Below are 18,321 nucleotides of genomic sequence, written 5' to 3'. Positions count from 1 at the left end.
AACAGAATCCAAGGGGATGGGCTCTTGAGTCAGAGTGCCCAGATTCAAACCCGCATGCTATGCACTCCTCTGTGGACAATGGTCAAGTCATTTAACTTCTCTATTCCTCCATTCTATCTGTCAAATGGGTATAATAACACCTCCTTCACAGAGCAGTTGTACTGGTACAGAACACACAACATTATATGGAACATTGTGAGTTTTCAATAAAAGTTGGCTATTATCATTCGATGACTGATTCCCTCAAAATTAACAAATGCTTTTTTGGTACTTACAATACACTGTTGTAGATGCCAGGAACAGAACAGCTGAGAAAAGCTGACAAAAGAGACATCATTGCTACTCTCTTAGCCCCTGTTCACTCTACTCAGAAAAGTGGAACAAATAATCATACAAATACACCTGTAATATAAATTATTACTATTGATAATAATATTATTTATCAGTAAAGGGTTTGAGAGAAGGGGAGAATGGCAAGGGTCTAGCATGGTGTAGAGGTAGATCATGCAGGCCCTATTAAGTTCATGAACATCATAATAAAAATCCTGGCTTTTAAGATCTACTGTCTTAGCAACTTCCAGATATACAATACAGTGTTAACTACAGTCATGGTGCTGTGTGTTTCATCCTCAGTGTACAGTGAGAAGGCTTTACATTTTTAATTATAGATCTTTCTACTACAATGTGGTATGTGAGTTCCTAAAAAGCTTTGCCTTCTGCAGAATTCATACTAAAACAGCACCATTCATGGCAAAGAATAAGATTAAGTGCATATCTTCAGAACCTGTGAGGTCACCCCTGGCCATCACCATCCTAATGAAAATATCAGCAAAATAAACTACTCATACGTAAATATTCCTGTAAATATCAAAACATATTTTAACAAAAAAGGAGAAAGTAATTTGATGGCAGGGATACGGGTAAGGATCAGACTACTTAGAGAAAGAGAAAGAGGAAAATGCATGAAAAAGCAGAAGAACACAGCAGGCTAAGTAGAATACGTGTCCAGAGAGAACCGAAGGAAAGAACAAGAAGTGGGCACGAGGCGAGGGAAATGGGGGGATCTTCTGCTACACTGTACTCTTCTGTGGCTCCTCTTCACTTCAGCCTCATGACAATGTTGTGCATTTAGGGGCTGTTTTTGGTGATGTGAATCTTTACAGTGCTGAGGAATTAGCTTATGAAAAAATATACTTTTTATGTTACTTTCACATTCTTCTTCACATCACAAACATCCATCCTAAGGTAACAAAAGAGGGATGATGTGGGCCAGTTAGAATTTCTGAAAGATTCCTCTAAAAGGAGATCAAAACTCAGATTTCAGACACCTCCACTTCCAAGGGAAAAGGGTATCTGGACTCATAGTGATGGTACTGATGATGAATATAGCCAACTGGACAATATCAAAAATCTCTAATATAAAATAAAAAGACACTGTTTAAAGAAATAACTTTAGGTATCAATGCTCACTAAAGTCTGAATTTTTTTTTTTTTTAACTTTGGGTTTATTTATTTATTTATTTATTTATTTATTTATTTATTTATTTATTATTTATGGCAGTGCTGGGTCTTCGTTTCTGTGCGAGGGCTTTCTCTAGTTGCGGCAAGCGCGGGCCACTCTTCATCGCGGTGCGCGGGCCTCTCACTGTCGCGGCCTCTCCTGTTGCGGAGCACAGGCTCCAGACGCGCAGGCTCAGTAGGTGTGGCTCACGGGCCCAGCCGCTCCGCGGCATGTGGGATCTTCCCAGACCAGGGCTCGAACCCGTGTCCCCTGCACTGGCAGGCAGACTCCCAACCACTGCGCCACCAGGGAAGCCCTAAAGTCTGAATTTTTATAACTCATGCCCCCCAAAAAATGGAGGAGAAAAAATCAGTGGAACAGAAAGGCAAAAATACAACCTAATTATATATAATAGACTAGGTTTGGGAAGCTAGAGTTCCTGCCATCCATCTTTTCTACTCATGTTTATCTCCCCATCTGTTCTGTATATATGCCTGGGTAGGATTGACATGAGTAGGGGAAGAAACATGGACAAGATGGAAAATTCAAGAAATTAAAACACTATAGTTTTTGGTGTTAGTAATTTAAACTTGAAAACAGATGAGGAAAACATGTGCATTATTTTTACACAGGCTTATTGCACAGAGTTGCAAATATCCTGTGACATCCCAAATATATTGTCACACAAACATGACACAGTTTGTGCTAGATATTTGATTTTTGAATGTTAAGAATACATTCCTTAAGTAGAAATTGCAGGTGTGATTTAAACTCTATTGTTTAAATCAGTTCTATTCAGTAGAAAATAATGCAAATCACAAATGCAAGCTGCATCTATAATTGTAATTTTCTAGTAAACACACTAAAAATTAAAAAGAAATAGGTCAAATTAAATGGTTTATATTTATTTAACTTCTATATCCAAAATATTACCATGTCAACAACTAATAAATATAGAATCAATAGTGGGATTTTACATTCTTTGTTTTGTACTAGTTTTTTGAAATGTGGTGTATAATTGAAAAGTAGAGCACGTCTCAACATCAATTTGCTAAATTTTAACTAGACAGCCACATATGGCTAGTGGTTAGCATATTGCACAATATATGTCTAAGTTAACTTTTTATGAACATTATTTTGCCAGAATGAAAAGATGCAATAAAATATATACTGTTTATGTTTTTGTTAGTAGCTAACAGGTGCATCCCTTCCGGCCAGAAAAAAATATATATCCTGCTTTATTTCTCCTTTTGGGAGTGTCCTTGTAGGATGCTCTCAAAGTATAACTTTTAACCCTCCCCATCTCATATCTTAACTCAAGTGTAGTGAATTGCTCCCACATTAAATGTTTAAACTTGAATATTTGCAAAGAATGCATTATACTTTTTATTATATTGTATGTAACTGAATAATCATTAAACCGAATTGCAACTGACAGGTTGACAAAATGCCCTGTTTTATAGGCGTGTGATTGAATATGTATTGATTTTGATTTTAGTTCTCTTGTTTTGGAAGCGCTGTACATAATTTCTGGCCTCCAACATTTTTGGCCCTTGGAAACTTCCCAGGCTGTGGGCAATGGGCCCCTAGTGCCAAATGCATGAAACTTCCCTGGCTGGAGCCACATTTTTCCCATGCTGCTTACAGAACATAGATCTGCTCTCACCTTTTGGTCTCCCTGCAATTGGCACCTATAACAGGCTTTTGCTAACTTAAGTTTTGGTCACTTAAGTTTTGCCATCAGGATATTCTGTTTGCTTTCTTTTTTTCTTTTTTTACAGCATTGGTAAATTTGCCCTCATTTCTTTTCTATGACTATTTATTTTCCATTTCTGATTTAAGAGAGGGAAGGATTGTGTCTGTTATCCTATCTACTGTTTAACAAAGGTCCTAGTACCTTGTAAACACCCAAACCTTAGATAAGCGAATGAAAAAGTGTTTGTTGTAAGGAGATGTTCAAAGCTCATTTTACCTAAATGCAGGGCAGAGGTTGTCCATCTGATAGGGACCCAAGGTTGCTCTGAGCTGCACACCACCTACAAGATAATTCCTTTGTATCCAGTGTTTCTAGTATGCCAAGGCTAGAGAAACATTTTTTTTTTAACTTAAAGCTTATAATAAAGCCTTATAAAACAATCTGAGATTTTCTCAATAACTTACATCTTAGTAAGGTCATTTACGTTTAGTAATTTATGTTGTTCTTTCTTGCATGGTCCTATTCTTCCTATTCTCTAACTTCAGAGAATTCTTTTGCTTTTTAAAAACTGCTTTGTTTTGTCCTTATTCTCTAAATCTGTGGTTCTCAATCTTGGCCTATTTTGCCCCTCCCAGGGAATATTTATTTGGCAATGTCTGGAGACATTTTTTGGTTGTCACAACTGGCTGTGAGAGAGGGTGCTGCTGTCATCTATCGAGTAAAGGAAAGGGGGTGCTGCTAGAAATCATAAAATGCACACGCTGGCTCCCCAGCGGCAAAGAGTTATCCATCCCGAAAGGTCAATTGTGCCGTTTGTGAAATCCTACTCTCAGTTCACTTTAAAAATAGTGATCCTGGAAAAGAACTCTAATACAAAAAGATACGTGCACCCCAATGTTCGTAGCAGCACTATGTACAATAACCAAGACATGGAAACAACCTAAGTGTCCATTGACAGATGAATGGTTAAAGAAGATGTGGCACATATATACAATGGAATATTACTCAGCTGTGAAAACAGAATGAAATAATGCCATTTGCAGCACTAATGTCATTTGGATGGACCTAAAGATTATCATACTAAGTCAGACAGAGAAAAACAAATACATGATATCCCTCATATGTGGAATATAAAAAAAGTGATACAAATGAACTTATCTACAAAACAGAAATAGACTCACAGACATAGAAAACAAACATATGGTTACCAAAGGGGAAAGGTGGGGATGAATTGGGAATTTGGGACTAAAAGATACACACTACTATATATAAAATGAATAAACAACAAGGACCTACTGTATAGTACAGGGAACTATATTCAATATCTTGTAATAACCTATAATGGAAAAAATCTAAAAAAGAATATATATATATATTTGAATTACTTTGCTGTACACTTGAAACATTGTAAATCAACTGTACTTCAATTACAAAAATAGTGATCCCTGTTTTATTCTTAAAATGATTATTAAATTTTAAAAAATGATTGCTTCTATTTATGATATACCTTTTGCTTTATTGTAACTCATACTTTTCAAATCTGTAAAAAAAACTTAGATGTTTTATCCAAGTTAACAGGTTAAAGAGCAGTGACCATTTACCAATATAATTCTTTTAGACTTTCCTCTCTGTTTCTTTAAATGTTGGCAGATATGATGAAAGTTTTGATGACTATCATCATGTAATTCTATCAGTTTAATGTATCTTTGTTAATCTGTTTTATAGGTCCCTTTAGATGGAATATAATATAGCAGAAGCCTTTTCATCGAAAGGATTAATGCCTGCATTATCATTTCTGCAATAAAAGAGAGAGCTAAGTGGTAGAGGCCACAGACACCTCAAACCTGGATTCCACAATACTGCATTAAGTGCTGGAGTTTTTATCACTCTGCTGTAGGAAAGCTTTTGCCAATGCTTACAAGGAACTGTTTATCCCTGCTGCTCTGGGTCCTGTTTGATGGAGGTCTCCTAACACCACTTCAACCTCAGCCACAACAGACTTTAGCCACAGAACCAAGAGAGAATGTTATCCACCTGCCAGGGCGGCGATCACATTTCCAACGAGTTAAACGTGGCTGGGTATGGAATCAATTTTTTGTGCTGGAGGAATACATGGGCTCCGAGCCTCAGTATGTGGGAAAGGTAATGGCGTTTTTCTTTTGATAACAACTTGATAGTAGGGGGGCTTATGCATTGTGTATTGTGTATGGATGTTTTGCACAGGAGTTGACCAAACCAGTGAGTAGAACACTGGAATTGAAATCTGAGAGACCTGGTTTCTCTTCCTGACTCAATGGCCCAGGTAAGCTTTGGAATATCATTTAATCCCTCTTTGCTTCCATTCTCCCTGGTTATTTTAATGAAGTTAATATACATTGTGTTCCTATTTTTGGCATTATTCGCCAAAGACATGCAGTTAATATGTGTAAATGAAATTAAACCTGTTACTATAACACATTATTGGTCATAGCCATTCTGGAATTGTTTACCAATGAGAGACAGGAAAAATCAGCAGGTATAAATATTCTACATTTTTGCTGGTATCTTTGAATGACCAGAATGTCTCCCTTTCCCTCCCTCTTAAAAAACATGATATACCGTTTAGATTGTGGTTCTGGAGTATAGATGGTCTCAGACGTATAATGGTTTGATTTAGGATTTTGTAACTTTACAATGTAGTGAAAACAGTATGCATTCTGTACCCACATAACCATTCTGTTTTTCACTTTTAGTACAATATTCAGTAAACTACATGAGATAGTCAACACTTGATTATAAAATAGGCTCTGTGCTAGATGATTTTTCCTGAGTGTAGGTTAATATAAGTGTTCTGAGAAAGTTTAAGTCTGGCTAAGTAATGATAATCAGTAGAATAGGTGTATTAAATGCATTTCGACTTACAATATTTTCAATTTACAGTGAGTTTATTGGAATGTAACCCCATTGTAAGTTGAGGAAGCTCTATATTTGATTTGGCTTGCTTATACTTTATAAATAATTCCATTATTATAGGCTTTACAAGCTATTTATGAAGCTATTTATGGCTAAAGTAATAAATGCTGGAACCCAGATACGTACACATAAATCTCAACACAATACACAAATTTTAATCTTATTGTAATTTTGAAGAAATTAAAATTTTTTCACAAAATAGTTGATGGCAACTATCTGTTTCAGCACATTTATGTTTCACTGCTATTTTTCTTACATAAAATTTTTGACTCACGTTCATAATAGATAGACCTTATCAATGATATCAGAATATTTTCCAGAAAAATAAATACTTTATGTATTTTGATTTTTTTATTTCCATTTTTTAATTTTCTAAAAGATTTTTCTATGGCTTTAATAAAAATATTTATGTTTGAAGAGAGTTTAAAATAAATCCAAAGACAGAAATGGAAAACCGTAGTAGAAGGAGTATTAGGAAGCTGATATAGAAGATTATGTCTCTGGAATATTAAAGTCCCTAGAGGTTTCAGAAAACCTAAACTAATGAGAAACATGATGAGTCTTATGATTCTAATACTGGCTCAAAGGAAGCAAATCTATTCAAGATCTAAATTCTTTGCCCTATGATTTTAGAATTTACCTTTTGGAAATTTATTTTTAAAATATTGAATACTACAGTGGGGAAGGTCTTCAGATAGAACCTTGTTGAAAATGAACAGGTAGCCAGGGTTGCCCTAGTGTTACCAAACACAGGTTCATGTGCCCAATGCACCGTGAGTCCAAACATACCAAAACATCAAAGTTTGGAGCAGAGAAAGGTTTATTGCAGGGTGATACAAGCAGATGGGTGGCTCCTGCCCCCAAAACCCTGAGCTCCCTGAAGGATTTCAGCAAAGCACTTTTAAGGCAAGGTGGGGGAGGGGCGTGGTTAGTTGTTGCAAACTTCTTGGTGTCGGAATCCTTTGTTCTTGCAGCTGTCCACATAGGTCAGGTCAGGATGTTCCTGTAAACCTCCAACAAGACAAAAGTTACTCTCTGTTCTGCAACTTTTTTTTTTTTTTTTTTTTTTTTTTTATTTATTTTTGGCTGTGTTGGGTCTTCGTTTCTGTGCAAGGGCTTTCTCTAGTGGCGGCGAGCGGGGGCCACTCTTCATCGCATTGCGCGGGCCTCTCACTATCGCGGCCTCTCTTGTTGCGGAGCACAGGCTCCAGACGCGCAGGCTCAGTAGTTGTGGCTCACAGGCCCAGTTGCTCCGCGGCATGTGGGATCTTCCCAGACCAGGGCTCGAACCCGTGTCCCCTGCATTGGCAGGCAGATTCTCAGCCACTGCGCCACCAGGGAAGCCCTGTTCTGCAACTTTTTATCTCTACATGAATGGACTCTTAAAGGTCAGAGTCTTGAGAATAGGTTATCCTGTATATTTCAAGCTATAGGCAACAATCTTTTACAAAAGGTGCAGAGCCAGCATGACTAAGCATAGGCAACAGAGTACAAAGGTAAAAGAAACAGATCTAATATGGAGTCAGATTTGTTCTTCCCTATTACACTACGGTGTATGGGCCCTGAGCAAATTTATTTTCTGTGGGGTACCTATCTATATATAAAATTTGAGTCACATCAAATCAGTCTTTGAGTACCATTCTGGCAGTCCAATTTTTAGTGATCTTGCAAAAAATATACAGTGCCATTTAGCAGGAGTAATATCCTTGACAGGCCTTCTACTAGGAATCAGGGTCTGGTCTTGTGGCCCTGGGACAACTCCATAGGTGGTAGTCCTGAGGTCCATATGGCACCTGGTGAACCCCAAAATTGAGCAGAAAGTCAGAGAGACCCTTAAAGGAAAGAAATGTCTACTGAGGCCCAAGCAATTCCAATCCAGCCCAGGGCACCCCACTCAGATGGCATTGCTCCACAAATAGCCCTCAGCACAAGACAGGCCTTAGAAACTTTTGAGGAAAGCACTTCAAAGCATGGATGTCCCCTGATGTTACCGTACATAGTTTCTGCTTATATGATTCCTCTATGTGATCACAGAATATAAAAAATCACTAAACTTTTCTATGGTGAGATAATTTCATGTTTTTCTAGTGCACTCGTTTCTTGTGAGTTAATTTTGCATAAGGATTGAGTTTTCAAATCCAAGACAAATGAAGAGGTAGCATAGCTCTAGAACTCTGCCTCCTGGGTGTCAGTTATATCAACTCTGCTTGTGATGGAAGCTGGACATCGCATTGAGGTTCCAGGCAAATGTCTGCTGAGAAGCCATTCTCTGGTTTTGACTAAAGTAGATCCATAGCCTTTACTTGCCAGAATTTGAGGTGAGAAAGTTGACATTTGTTGAAAATTTAATGGAATTGACTTTTAATCTATCCTAGCTAGTGTAGAATTTCACATCCCAATGGACGTGATTAAAAGGATCTAGAAGCTGCTTATGCAAGTTTTGTTTGATAGCCTTGAATTCTATTTTTATAATTGCTATGATAGTATGGAATTCATCCAAATCATTTAAGAGATGAATTAGTATTTATAAATAGATTTAAAAGGTCTAAGATCTAACCTATTATGAAATTAAAATATTATTTTCATAGACACATGGTTCCCCATTTGTAAAGTATAATGAAAACCCATGGTTCTCAGGCAATGTATGTTTCTAATGCAAATGAAACAACAGTTGCCAAGATTTCCTTTCCACATGGAAACTAATTAAAGTTTAATTAACTATGTCTTGATGATTGTAGATGTGGGAATAGTGATATGATAACACTGGGACCAAGTCAAGCATTATAAATACGTGTGTAAACATATAAATATATTTGTGCTCCCGCTTTTTTCTAGAAAGGCTTTGAGACAGTTCATAGTAAAGCAAGGTACTATAAATAATATAGAACTCTGTGTCAAGGGAGTACACAAGTGTCAAGCACAATGGTCAACTGAACTATTATAAGTGAGCTTCAAATTTAACGTATGTTTCTTTTCAGCAAGAACATACATGGAAAGTATTAATTTGTAGAGTTCCCATTATTGGAAACTCCACTTACTGAGAGAAAAAAGGAATTTCCCTACCTTCAAATATAAAAGAATTTCTTCTGGTAGAAATTAAAGGGGGGTGGTTGAGTGGCTTAATAGATATTAGCCTCAACACTGTTATATTTAATATTTAAAAGGAACAGGTGTTATTGTTGACATCCTTTCAAGAAAGACCAAACCTTGGTGTTGCTTATAATGAATATTATTTTATATACAAATACATCCCAAGGGTGTCGAGAGGTAAAACCAATGCTTTTCTCAAATAGACATTTTGGATTTACTACAACACTTGGACACGTGTAAGGTGCTGTATTGCAGAGCAACACAGAAATTAATTTGATCAGCAAACATTTTAAATTCATTTATTACCTATTGCTCAAAGTCATCTCAAAAAATTATTATTAAAGACACACACACGTACACATTTGCTTACACACACACACACACACACACACACACACACACGCACGCACAGTAAGTTGCTTATACCAACAAATATAACTGGGTGCCTTTGTCTGTATAGTATTAAGTTATGTCATAGCCTCAAAGCTATGTATCAAGAAAATGCTACCCATCTCATCTTCAAATAATAATTTAGAAAATTGAGTTGTGACTTCAGATGATCTTTGTTAGCAGCAATTCTTAAGTCGAAAGTGTTTAAAATGGCAGAAAGATTAAGAATTGAAGCATATCTAAACCCTAATTTCAGAGGCATTTCTTTATTTAACATTTTTCATTGAGAATGCATTACAATTTCAGAAAGCATTAAGCCTTGTGAGGATAAATTTAAGTATGAATGTCTTTAGATTGCAATTATAACAGGTAAGCTTTATTGAGCATCTTAAGGCAGGATTTTAAACGCTTTACGTACCAAAGTGTATGTAGTCTTCACAACAGCACTAGGAGGAAGATTATTAGTAGCCCCATTTTACACATCAGAAAAGTGAGGCACAGAAAGTTAAATAACTTCCCATGGCCCAACACCCAATAAATACTGAGACTGGGATTTTAAGCCGGGTAGAGCGGGGTAATTTAGTTTCATTGCACCAGAAAAATATCACATTTTATTGTCCTATAAGCATCTTAGGAGTGAACAATAATTTTAATACAACAATTAATTTTAATACTGTGACAAAGACCCTATGAGGAGCTGTGGAGACAAAGGAAGGTCTATGACTATGCCTAGAAGATGGAGGAGGAATTCAAGGAAGGCTTCACAGATGACGAAGCACCTGAGATGAGTCTTGAAGGATGACTTTATTTTTTCAGAAAAGATAGTCTGAGGAAAAGTTTTTATAAACACTGAGGCTTGAAAGTGCTAGGTGAGCCTCGATAATCGTATTTCAATATAGTCAGAGAGTGTGAAACCAACATTTCAGAGTAGGTAAATAGAGAATGTGCAGAGGCTTAAGTCTGGTACCAAGATCAGTAATATTTGTTCTTTTTGTTTTTTTTTAATTGAGATATAATTGACATAGAATAGCAGTTTCAGGTGTACAATGTAATGATTCGACATTTGTATACATTGTGAGATGGTCACCCCCATAAGTCTAGTTAACATCTATCACCACACAGTTACATTTTTTTTTTCTTTTGATGAGGACTTTTAAGATTTACTGTCTTAGCAACCTTCAAATATGAATACAGTATTATTAAGTGTAGTCACCATGCTGTGCATTACAGTATTATTTGTTCTTAAAGGCAACAGGATCCATAGTATCTAGGTTGAGGATTCCCATGGACAGAATTACAGTTCTAGAATGATTACTCAGAGATCCATTTGAAGGACTTGGAGACAGAAAAACAGACATGGAAATAGGAGCATACGAAGGAGAAGGTTACAGTAGGATCGTCTCGGAAGTAATAAAGGAAATTGGATATTAGAGTTGGACATTTGAAAGGTAGACAATAGAAGATTTCAAGATCCATTGGTCAAGACAATATAAAGGATGAGACAAATAATTAGTGGATAATCGTATGTAGAGAATGAGAGGGAGAAGGGAAAAAAATGATGCAGATTCCTGGCTTCTGTTTTGTTGGTATTCTGTATAGATTTGGTTTTAGAGTAAGAAATAAAAAGATCACTGCTAGACATTATGTATCCAGAGTTGCTTAGAAGTATCCAGGTGAAGTATCTCATAGATATTTAGACACATTAATCTAGAGTTCACAAAAGATCCTGTGGTAGAGATACAGGATCAGGGGTAATTGGTATACAGATGGTGGTCAAAATCACATAACTGGGTAACAAACTAGGAAAATTACAGAGAAATATGAGAACCCTGATTTTTAACTGCAAAGCAGATGAAGAATAGATAGATCTAATTAATAAGAAGTAAAAGACAAACGTGTAAGAGTGTTATGGAAAGTAAAATAAAATAAAGTTTTAAGAATAAGAAATGGCAAATAATGTCAAACTCCACAGGTCAAATTAAACAATGACTGGAGCACCTCTACTGATTTTGTCATTTAGTGAGCCAGAGGAAAACTTACTCAAAGTGATTTTAATCGTTTTCTCTAGGGTTGGACGAAAGGGGGAAGGGATGGGAACAGCCTGTAGATGACATTTCAAAAGTGTAGGTGAAATTGATTGGTGGATGCCGGTGTGATCTGATAGGGATTCTATTAATATTTTCCAGAGAAACAAAACCAATAGGATGTATATATATGACTTAAGGGAAATGACTTTTTAAAATATTTTCTTGTGGTAGAACTAATCAGCAATGTGTGATTCTCCTCACCAGCAAGAAACCCTAAGAAAGGAGGAGAAGGAGTGGGTGACTGCATCAATTCACTGTTGAAGCTTTTGGGGGGAGTCATTGTGATGGAATAGAGAGAAGAGTACTAAAAAAGAAGTCCAAGAGAAACCAGGATGGAACTACAAACACTAAGGTTCCAAAGAGACATACCAATAAAAATATATGCTTTTTTATATACACGCGCACCTCGGCGATATTTCAGCTTCAGTTCCAGACCACAGGGATAAAGGAAACATTGCAATCAAGCGAGTCACACACAGTTTTTCGTTTCCGGGAGCATGTAAAAGTTAGTTTGCACTGTACGTAGTCTATTAAGTGTGCAATAGAATTATGTCTGAAACAACAACGTGCATACCTTAATTTAAAAATACTTTATTGCTGAGGGGTAAGATGTGACAGGGTGAGAGAGTGGCATAGACATATATACACTACCAAACGTAAAATAGATAGCTAGTGGGAAGCAGCCGCATAGCACAGGGAGATCAGCTCGGTGCTTTGTGTCCACCTAGAGGGGTGGGATAGGGAGGGTGGAAAGGAAATGCAAGAGGGAGGAGATGGGGGATATATGTATATGTACAGCTGATTCACTTTGTTATACAGCAGAAACTAACACACCATTGTAAAGAAATTATACTCCAATAAATATGTTAAAAAAAAAAGCAGAATAAATCCAGAAATTTCTCTTGACAAAAAAAAATAAAAATAAAAATACTTTATTGCTAAAAGATGCTAACTAACCATCATCTTAGCCTTCAGCAAGTCGTAGTAGTAACATCAGAGATCACTGATCATATCACCACAAAAATATAATAACAAAGAAGTTTGAAATATTGGGAGAATTACCAAAATGTGACCCAGTGGCAGGAAGTGAGCAAATGTGGTTGGAAAAATGGCACCGATAGACTTTCTGGACACAGAGCTGCCATAAAACGTCAGTATGTAAAAAGTGTAATATCTGAGAAGCACCATAATGTGAAATGCAATAAAACAAGGTATGCCTGCAAGTGTGTGTGTGTATTCACATGTATGTGTGTGTGTGTATATATATATATATATACATAAAAGTCAAGGCAGTAGCAATAGAATTTCATTTTTTAAATAAGTATATGTAGAATTTGTTTTGGATTAGTAAAAAAATAGAATAAGAAAGGAAGAAAAATAGAGATAGTATAATAGCGTATTAAATGGCTAGAACTGCAACTGCACTGCAAAATTATTTGCCTATCTCTGGAAATTCATTTCTAAAGTTACCACAATATTGAGATGGATGTTTTGACTAATGTAGATATTCTCTTTGCAATCCAATAAAAATGCAGATTAATATCATAAGTTTATCTAACACATTTATATAAGTTATTTGCATGGCTCACATCTTCTTCTTTCTTTCGTCCCTTTCCTCCCTTCTCCCTCCCCCGTCCATTCTTTCTTTCTTCGTCCATTCTTTCTTTTCTTTTTCTTTCCTTCCTTCATTCTTTCTCTTTCTTTTCTTCATTCTTCTTTCTTTCTCTTCCTTCTCTTTCTTCTCTTCTTTCTTTCTTCTTTCTTCTTTGTTCTTATCTTTCTCTTCTTCTTTTTCTTTCTTTCTTTCTTTCTTTCTTTCTTTCTTTCTTTCTTTCTCTCTCTCTCTCTCTCTCTCTCTCTGGTTCATGAGTCACATAGCTTTTGGAGAAGCCCATAATGTGCTTTTTATGGTTCAGTTTACTCCTAAAGTGTGAGCTTTCAATATCAGAGTAATTTCTCCTCATTTGAGATTCAAGGTTCATCACACCAGCTCAATCTTCATACAAGATTTAAAACCTTAGGCATCCTGTTGACTCCTGTCTCACTTACATATCTGAGAACATTTGCAGTGTATTCAAGTGCCCTAAATCAAGGTCTTGTTTCTAATCCATTCTGCTGCCAAATGGATTGACCTTGCTGCTAATCAAAGCATCTTTAGCTACCTGCTCTTTCTGTAGCAAAACATCAGAATAAACCATTAAGTAAGCCTGATATTTTATTACACACCTTGGTTCTTAAACATATCCCTGAGTTTTATAGTTTCTCTCAATACATGAGGCTGTCTTTGAAATAATCATTTTGGGGTATGATTAGACAGCAATATATGTAAAAGGAAAATTGCTGAAGTAGAATTTGAGCAAATAAATAACACAATATGCTAAAGTTCTTGTCAAATAGTCGATGCCCATTGTATGTCAGTTCTCTCCTTTACAATTTATTTCTTGCTTCTAGCATGCTAGTTGTTTCCTAATAGCTGTGCCATAAAGGTCTAATGGGATTACTTTAATCGAACTGGCAGGGCCTTGAATGAAATTCAGCTATATTTAAATCAATATATGAATCATTACAAACAACATTTCAGAAATAACATGGACAGCTTTAAGATTTGAGCACTCATTTCTTTTTCTCCTTTCTTCTCCTCCTCGTCTCCTCCTCCTGCTGTTTTTCCACCTTACCTCTAATTATCTTTCAATCCTTCCTTTTCTTCTGACCACTTCTCTATATTATTTAGGGATTTGCCTGAGTAGTTACTTAAAAGCTAAGATAAAGAGTTCGGAGGCTTTGATTCTAATTTCCAGGTCTTATAATAATTATCCACATGAAAGCACATGTGTGTCGATCCACATGACTAAGAACATAGTGGAACATCATATACCCAGATTATGCTGTCGCCAGGAATAACCCAAATGCATTTGTCACAGACTTCACAGTACAGATCACTCTGTGTGTGTGTGTGTGTGTGTTTATGTGTATGTGTGTTTCCAAAATTTTTTCGGTAAAACATTAGTTAAAAGAAAGTTCATTGGATTCTTTGGAAAACAGTGCTCTCTGTTGGCTAACATTGATGAACCACTACTGCTTATGTATTATACCAGATGATAAGAAGTGGGGCCCAATGGAATGATTAGAGAAGTACCCTGGGAAAGCCCACCTGTATGTAAAGATAACAGAAAAAGCAAGTACAAAGTGACCTGAATGATAAAGATTTCAAATTTAATGTTCTCATCTTCCAACAATATTGAATTGATGAATTTATGCCACAGTTATGCCACTCAGACCTACACTTGTAATATAGAGGGGTTCTTTGGATACACTTTACACATAACAGATATCTGAGAAAAATTCCTTTTTCCTGACTCTGAAAAAAGTGAGACCACTGTCACAGGAGGTACTATCTATGTATGTTTCATTGTTTGTGAGGAGCAACATAATTTATTGCTACTGATATTTAATCAGTACAACTAATATATGAAATTACTATTATGGAAGCATATGTTTTCTACTCCTGGAATTTCCCATAGAGATTGCATAAAGGAGATTTCCTATATAGTATATATCAAGGTAACCACTTTAGAGTAGACTTTTAATGCATATTCATTCTCATTATTTCTTTTTTCTGTTGTTGTTTTATGGCATTTGTATACTTTATTTTTTTTTAACATCTTTATTGAGGTATAATTGCTTTCCAATGGTGCGTTAGTTTCTGCTTTATAACAAAGTGAATCAGCTGTACATATACATATATCCTCATATCTCCTCCCTCTTGCGTCTCCCTCCTACCCTCCCTATCCCACCCCTCTAGGTGGTCACAAAGCACCAAACTGATCTCCCTGTGCTATGCGGCTGCTTCCCACTAGCTATCTACTTTACATTTGGTAGTATATATTAGTCCATGCCACTCTCTCACTTCGGCCCAGCTTACCCTTCCCCCTCCCCATGTCCTCAAGTCCATTCTCTACGTCTGTGTCTTTATTCCTGTCCTAACACTAGGTTCTTGAGAACCTTTTTTTTTTTTTAGGTTCCATATATATGTGTTAGCATACAGTATTTGTTTTTCTCTTTCTGACTTACTTCACTCTGTATGACAGACTCTAGGTCCATCCACCTCACTACAAATAACTCAATTTTGTTTCTTTTTATGGCTGAGTAATATTCCATTGTATATATGTGCCACATCTTTATCTATTCATCTGTTGATGGACACTTAGGTTGCTTCCATGTCCTGGCTATTGTAAATAGAGCTGCAATGAACATTGTGGTACATGTTTCTTTTTGAATTATGGTTTTCTCAGGGTATATGCCCAGTAGTGGGATTGCTGGCTCATGTGGTTATTCTATTTTTAGTATTTTAAAGAACCTCCCTACTGTTCTCCATAGTGGCTGTATCAATTTACATTCCCACCAACAGTGCATGAGGGCTCCCTTTTCTCCACACCCTCTCCAGCATTTATTGTTTGTAGATTTTTTGATGATGGCCATTCTGACCGGTGTGAGGTGTTACATCCTTGTAGTTTTGATTTGCATCTCTCTAATGATTAGTGATGTTGAGCATCCTTTAATGTGTTTCTTGGCAATCTCTATCTTCTTCGTTCTCATTATTAAACAGTACTGCTGCTTTGTTGTTGTTGTTGTTTTTGTTGGTGTCCTTGTTTTCTGTCAGCTATCATGAACAAGCAGTCTTCCACAGTTTCATGAATGTTGGAAGAAAACATGAGACGCCTGGGTCAGAGACAAGGGACATTCCTACCCACAGCACAACAGGCAATAAGAGCATCAGCATCATCGGGTCTGTTCCCATTGCCTCAGGTGCCAATGGGCAAAATGCATAGGTCAGATGGGTGCCACCACATGCTGTGGGTTACATCGCAGGAGAGGAACCTTAATAATTCCCATTCTTCATTTGGAAGGGAGATATTATCGTTATTTTGTTGCATTACAAGCATTATGTGCACCTTGCTTTGGAAGAAGACAATGTATCTCAACATTTCAAAAGTTGTAGCTATATAAAATTCTTGAAAATATAGTCTTGAAAAAGGGCATTTGGTGCTTTCTGTGTAAGACCTGCAAGAACAAAAGAGACAATGGAGAATTATCTCTCAACGTGATATGGTGTGTTGACTCACTAAAGCAACACCAAGTAATACAGTGAGCTAGAAGTTAGGATCAGTTTAAATACCTTCTTCTGCCAGCTAACTGAATTGCTTTTTCAGTAGTCAAATGACAGCTCTCTTTCTCTCTCATTCTCTTTCTTTTTTATGCAACATAGAAAAATCATATTCTCTTCCATTCTGAATTTTGGACTCAGAATTATAAATATAAAGGAGTAGTGGAACTGAATGTATGAAGAAATGTCCCAAGTCTACTTCTGGCCCTTAGTGATGTTGGTCTCCACAAATGAACTATCTTCTCAATAAGTATAACCTTTTCAGTATACATTCTTATTTTTTATCTTAGTGATAGAAAATAATTTGTCTTTTAGCCACTGGGTATGAATAATTGTTTGGAATATAACCTCCTCATAATTAAATTGATAGTCTCACTCTTTGATTAAAATTACTATTTCCATCATAAATGGTGACTTACTGTAATAAGGGATGAAGAGTTCATATAGAATTAAATTTCTCTTTATTTTACAAAGTATTCAGTGATATTTAATTTTGAAATAACTTGAGATAGTTTAGAATTATTTATGGGATTTTATCATACTTTCAGCCATCTATTTTAAAGGATATGAGATTGTAATTCAAAATGTTTTCAAAGTGATGGGCAAGGATATTTTCGCATGATATATAAAAGATTCTAAATACAATTCTCTGTTGAGTAGACTTATAAACTAAACAATAAATTGGTAGCATTGACAAGAGGGAATCACAGTTATGTTGGCCATGTCAGCTACTATTGCAAATTCATTTCAAATAGTAACTTTTGAGGCCATTTTAACCAGTGTTGTAGCTTTAAAAAACAAACAAAATAAATTAAAACACAAGGAAAACCATACTTTGAAAATAAAGCCAGATAATAAGAAATGGTTGAAAACATAACCCTCCAGTAATTTTTCACTTCACTTAAAACATTCTGGGCATCAAATAGGAAAACATTTAAATTATTTTTATTATCCACTATATGATCATGATCAGGAAATTCCTTTAAAATTCTTCCTTTGCTTCATAACTGTCTACAAATAAGAACACTGAATGTTTTCTTAAGTCTACAGCTACACTCATGTAGTGCCAAAGAAGCACATGGAAATTAGCAATAGTTTAATTTCTAACAAATGATTGAAGAAAATTTGTTTAATTAAACAATCAGAGCTTCTTATCCCATTTAAAGCCTAGCTTTAAAATTTCATTGAAAATAAAACTGAGACCAAAAATAACATAAGGTAAGTATAATTATTCCTTTCTTTTTCTTTCTTTCTTCCTTTCTTTCTTTCTTTCTTTCTTTCTTTCTTTCTTTCTTTCTTTCTTTCTTTCTTTCTTTTCTTTCTTTCTTTCTCTCTTTCTCTTCTTTCCTTCTCTCCTTCCTTCCTTCCTTCCTTCCTCTTTCTTTCTTCCTTGATTAGAAAATGTCTTAAGAGAACAAAATAAGGGGAAATTTAGGGGAAA

General features: G+C 35.9%; 1 protein-coding gene across 1 annotated transcript in view; it reads left to right on the top strand.

Moving 5' to 3' along the window:
• LOC118893137 (cadherin-12-like) overlaps positions 1–18,321 on the top strand; it is a 291,428-nt gene that overhangs the window by 206,880 nt on the left and 66,227 nt on the right. Inside the window, exon 3 of the mRNA XM_036848361.1 lies at positions 4,923–5,339. Within this exon, the coding sequence (XP_036704256.1) occupies positions 5,109–5,339 (231 nt within the window). The 5' untranslated portion in view covers positions 4,923–5,108. The remainder of the gene's footprint in view (positions 1–4,922; positions 5,340–18,321) is intronic.

This window comes from Balaenoptera musculus, chromosome 3 (genome assembly GCF_009873245.2).
Source record: "Balaenoptera musculus isolate JJ_BM4_2016_0621 chromosome 3, mBalMus1.pri.v3, whole genome shotgun sequence".
In the NCBI taxonomy this organism is placed as follows: domain Eukaryota; kingdom Metazoa; phylum Chordata; class Mammalia; order Artiodactyla; family Balaenopteridae; genus Balaenoptera; species Balaenoptera musculus.
Note: the sequence above shows the minus strand (reverse complement) of the source record. Positions and strands in the feature narration are given on the sequence as shown.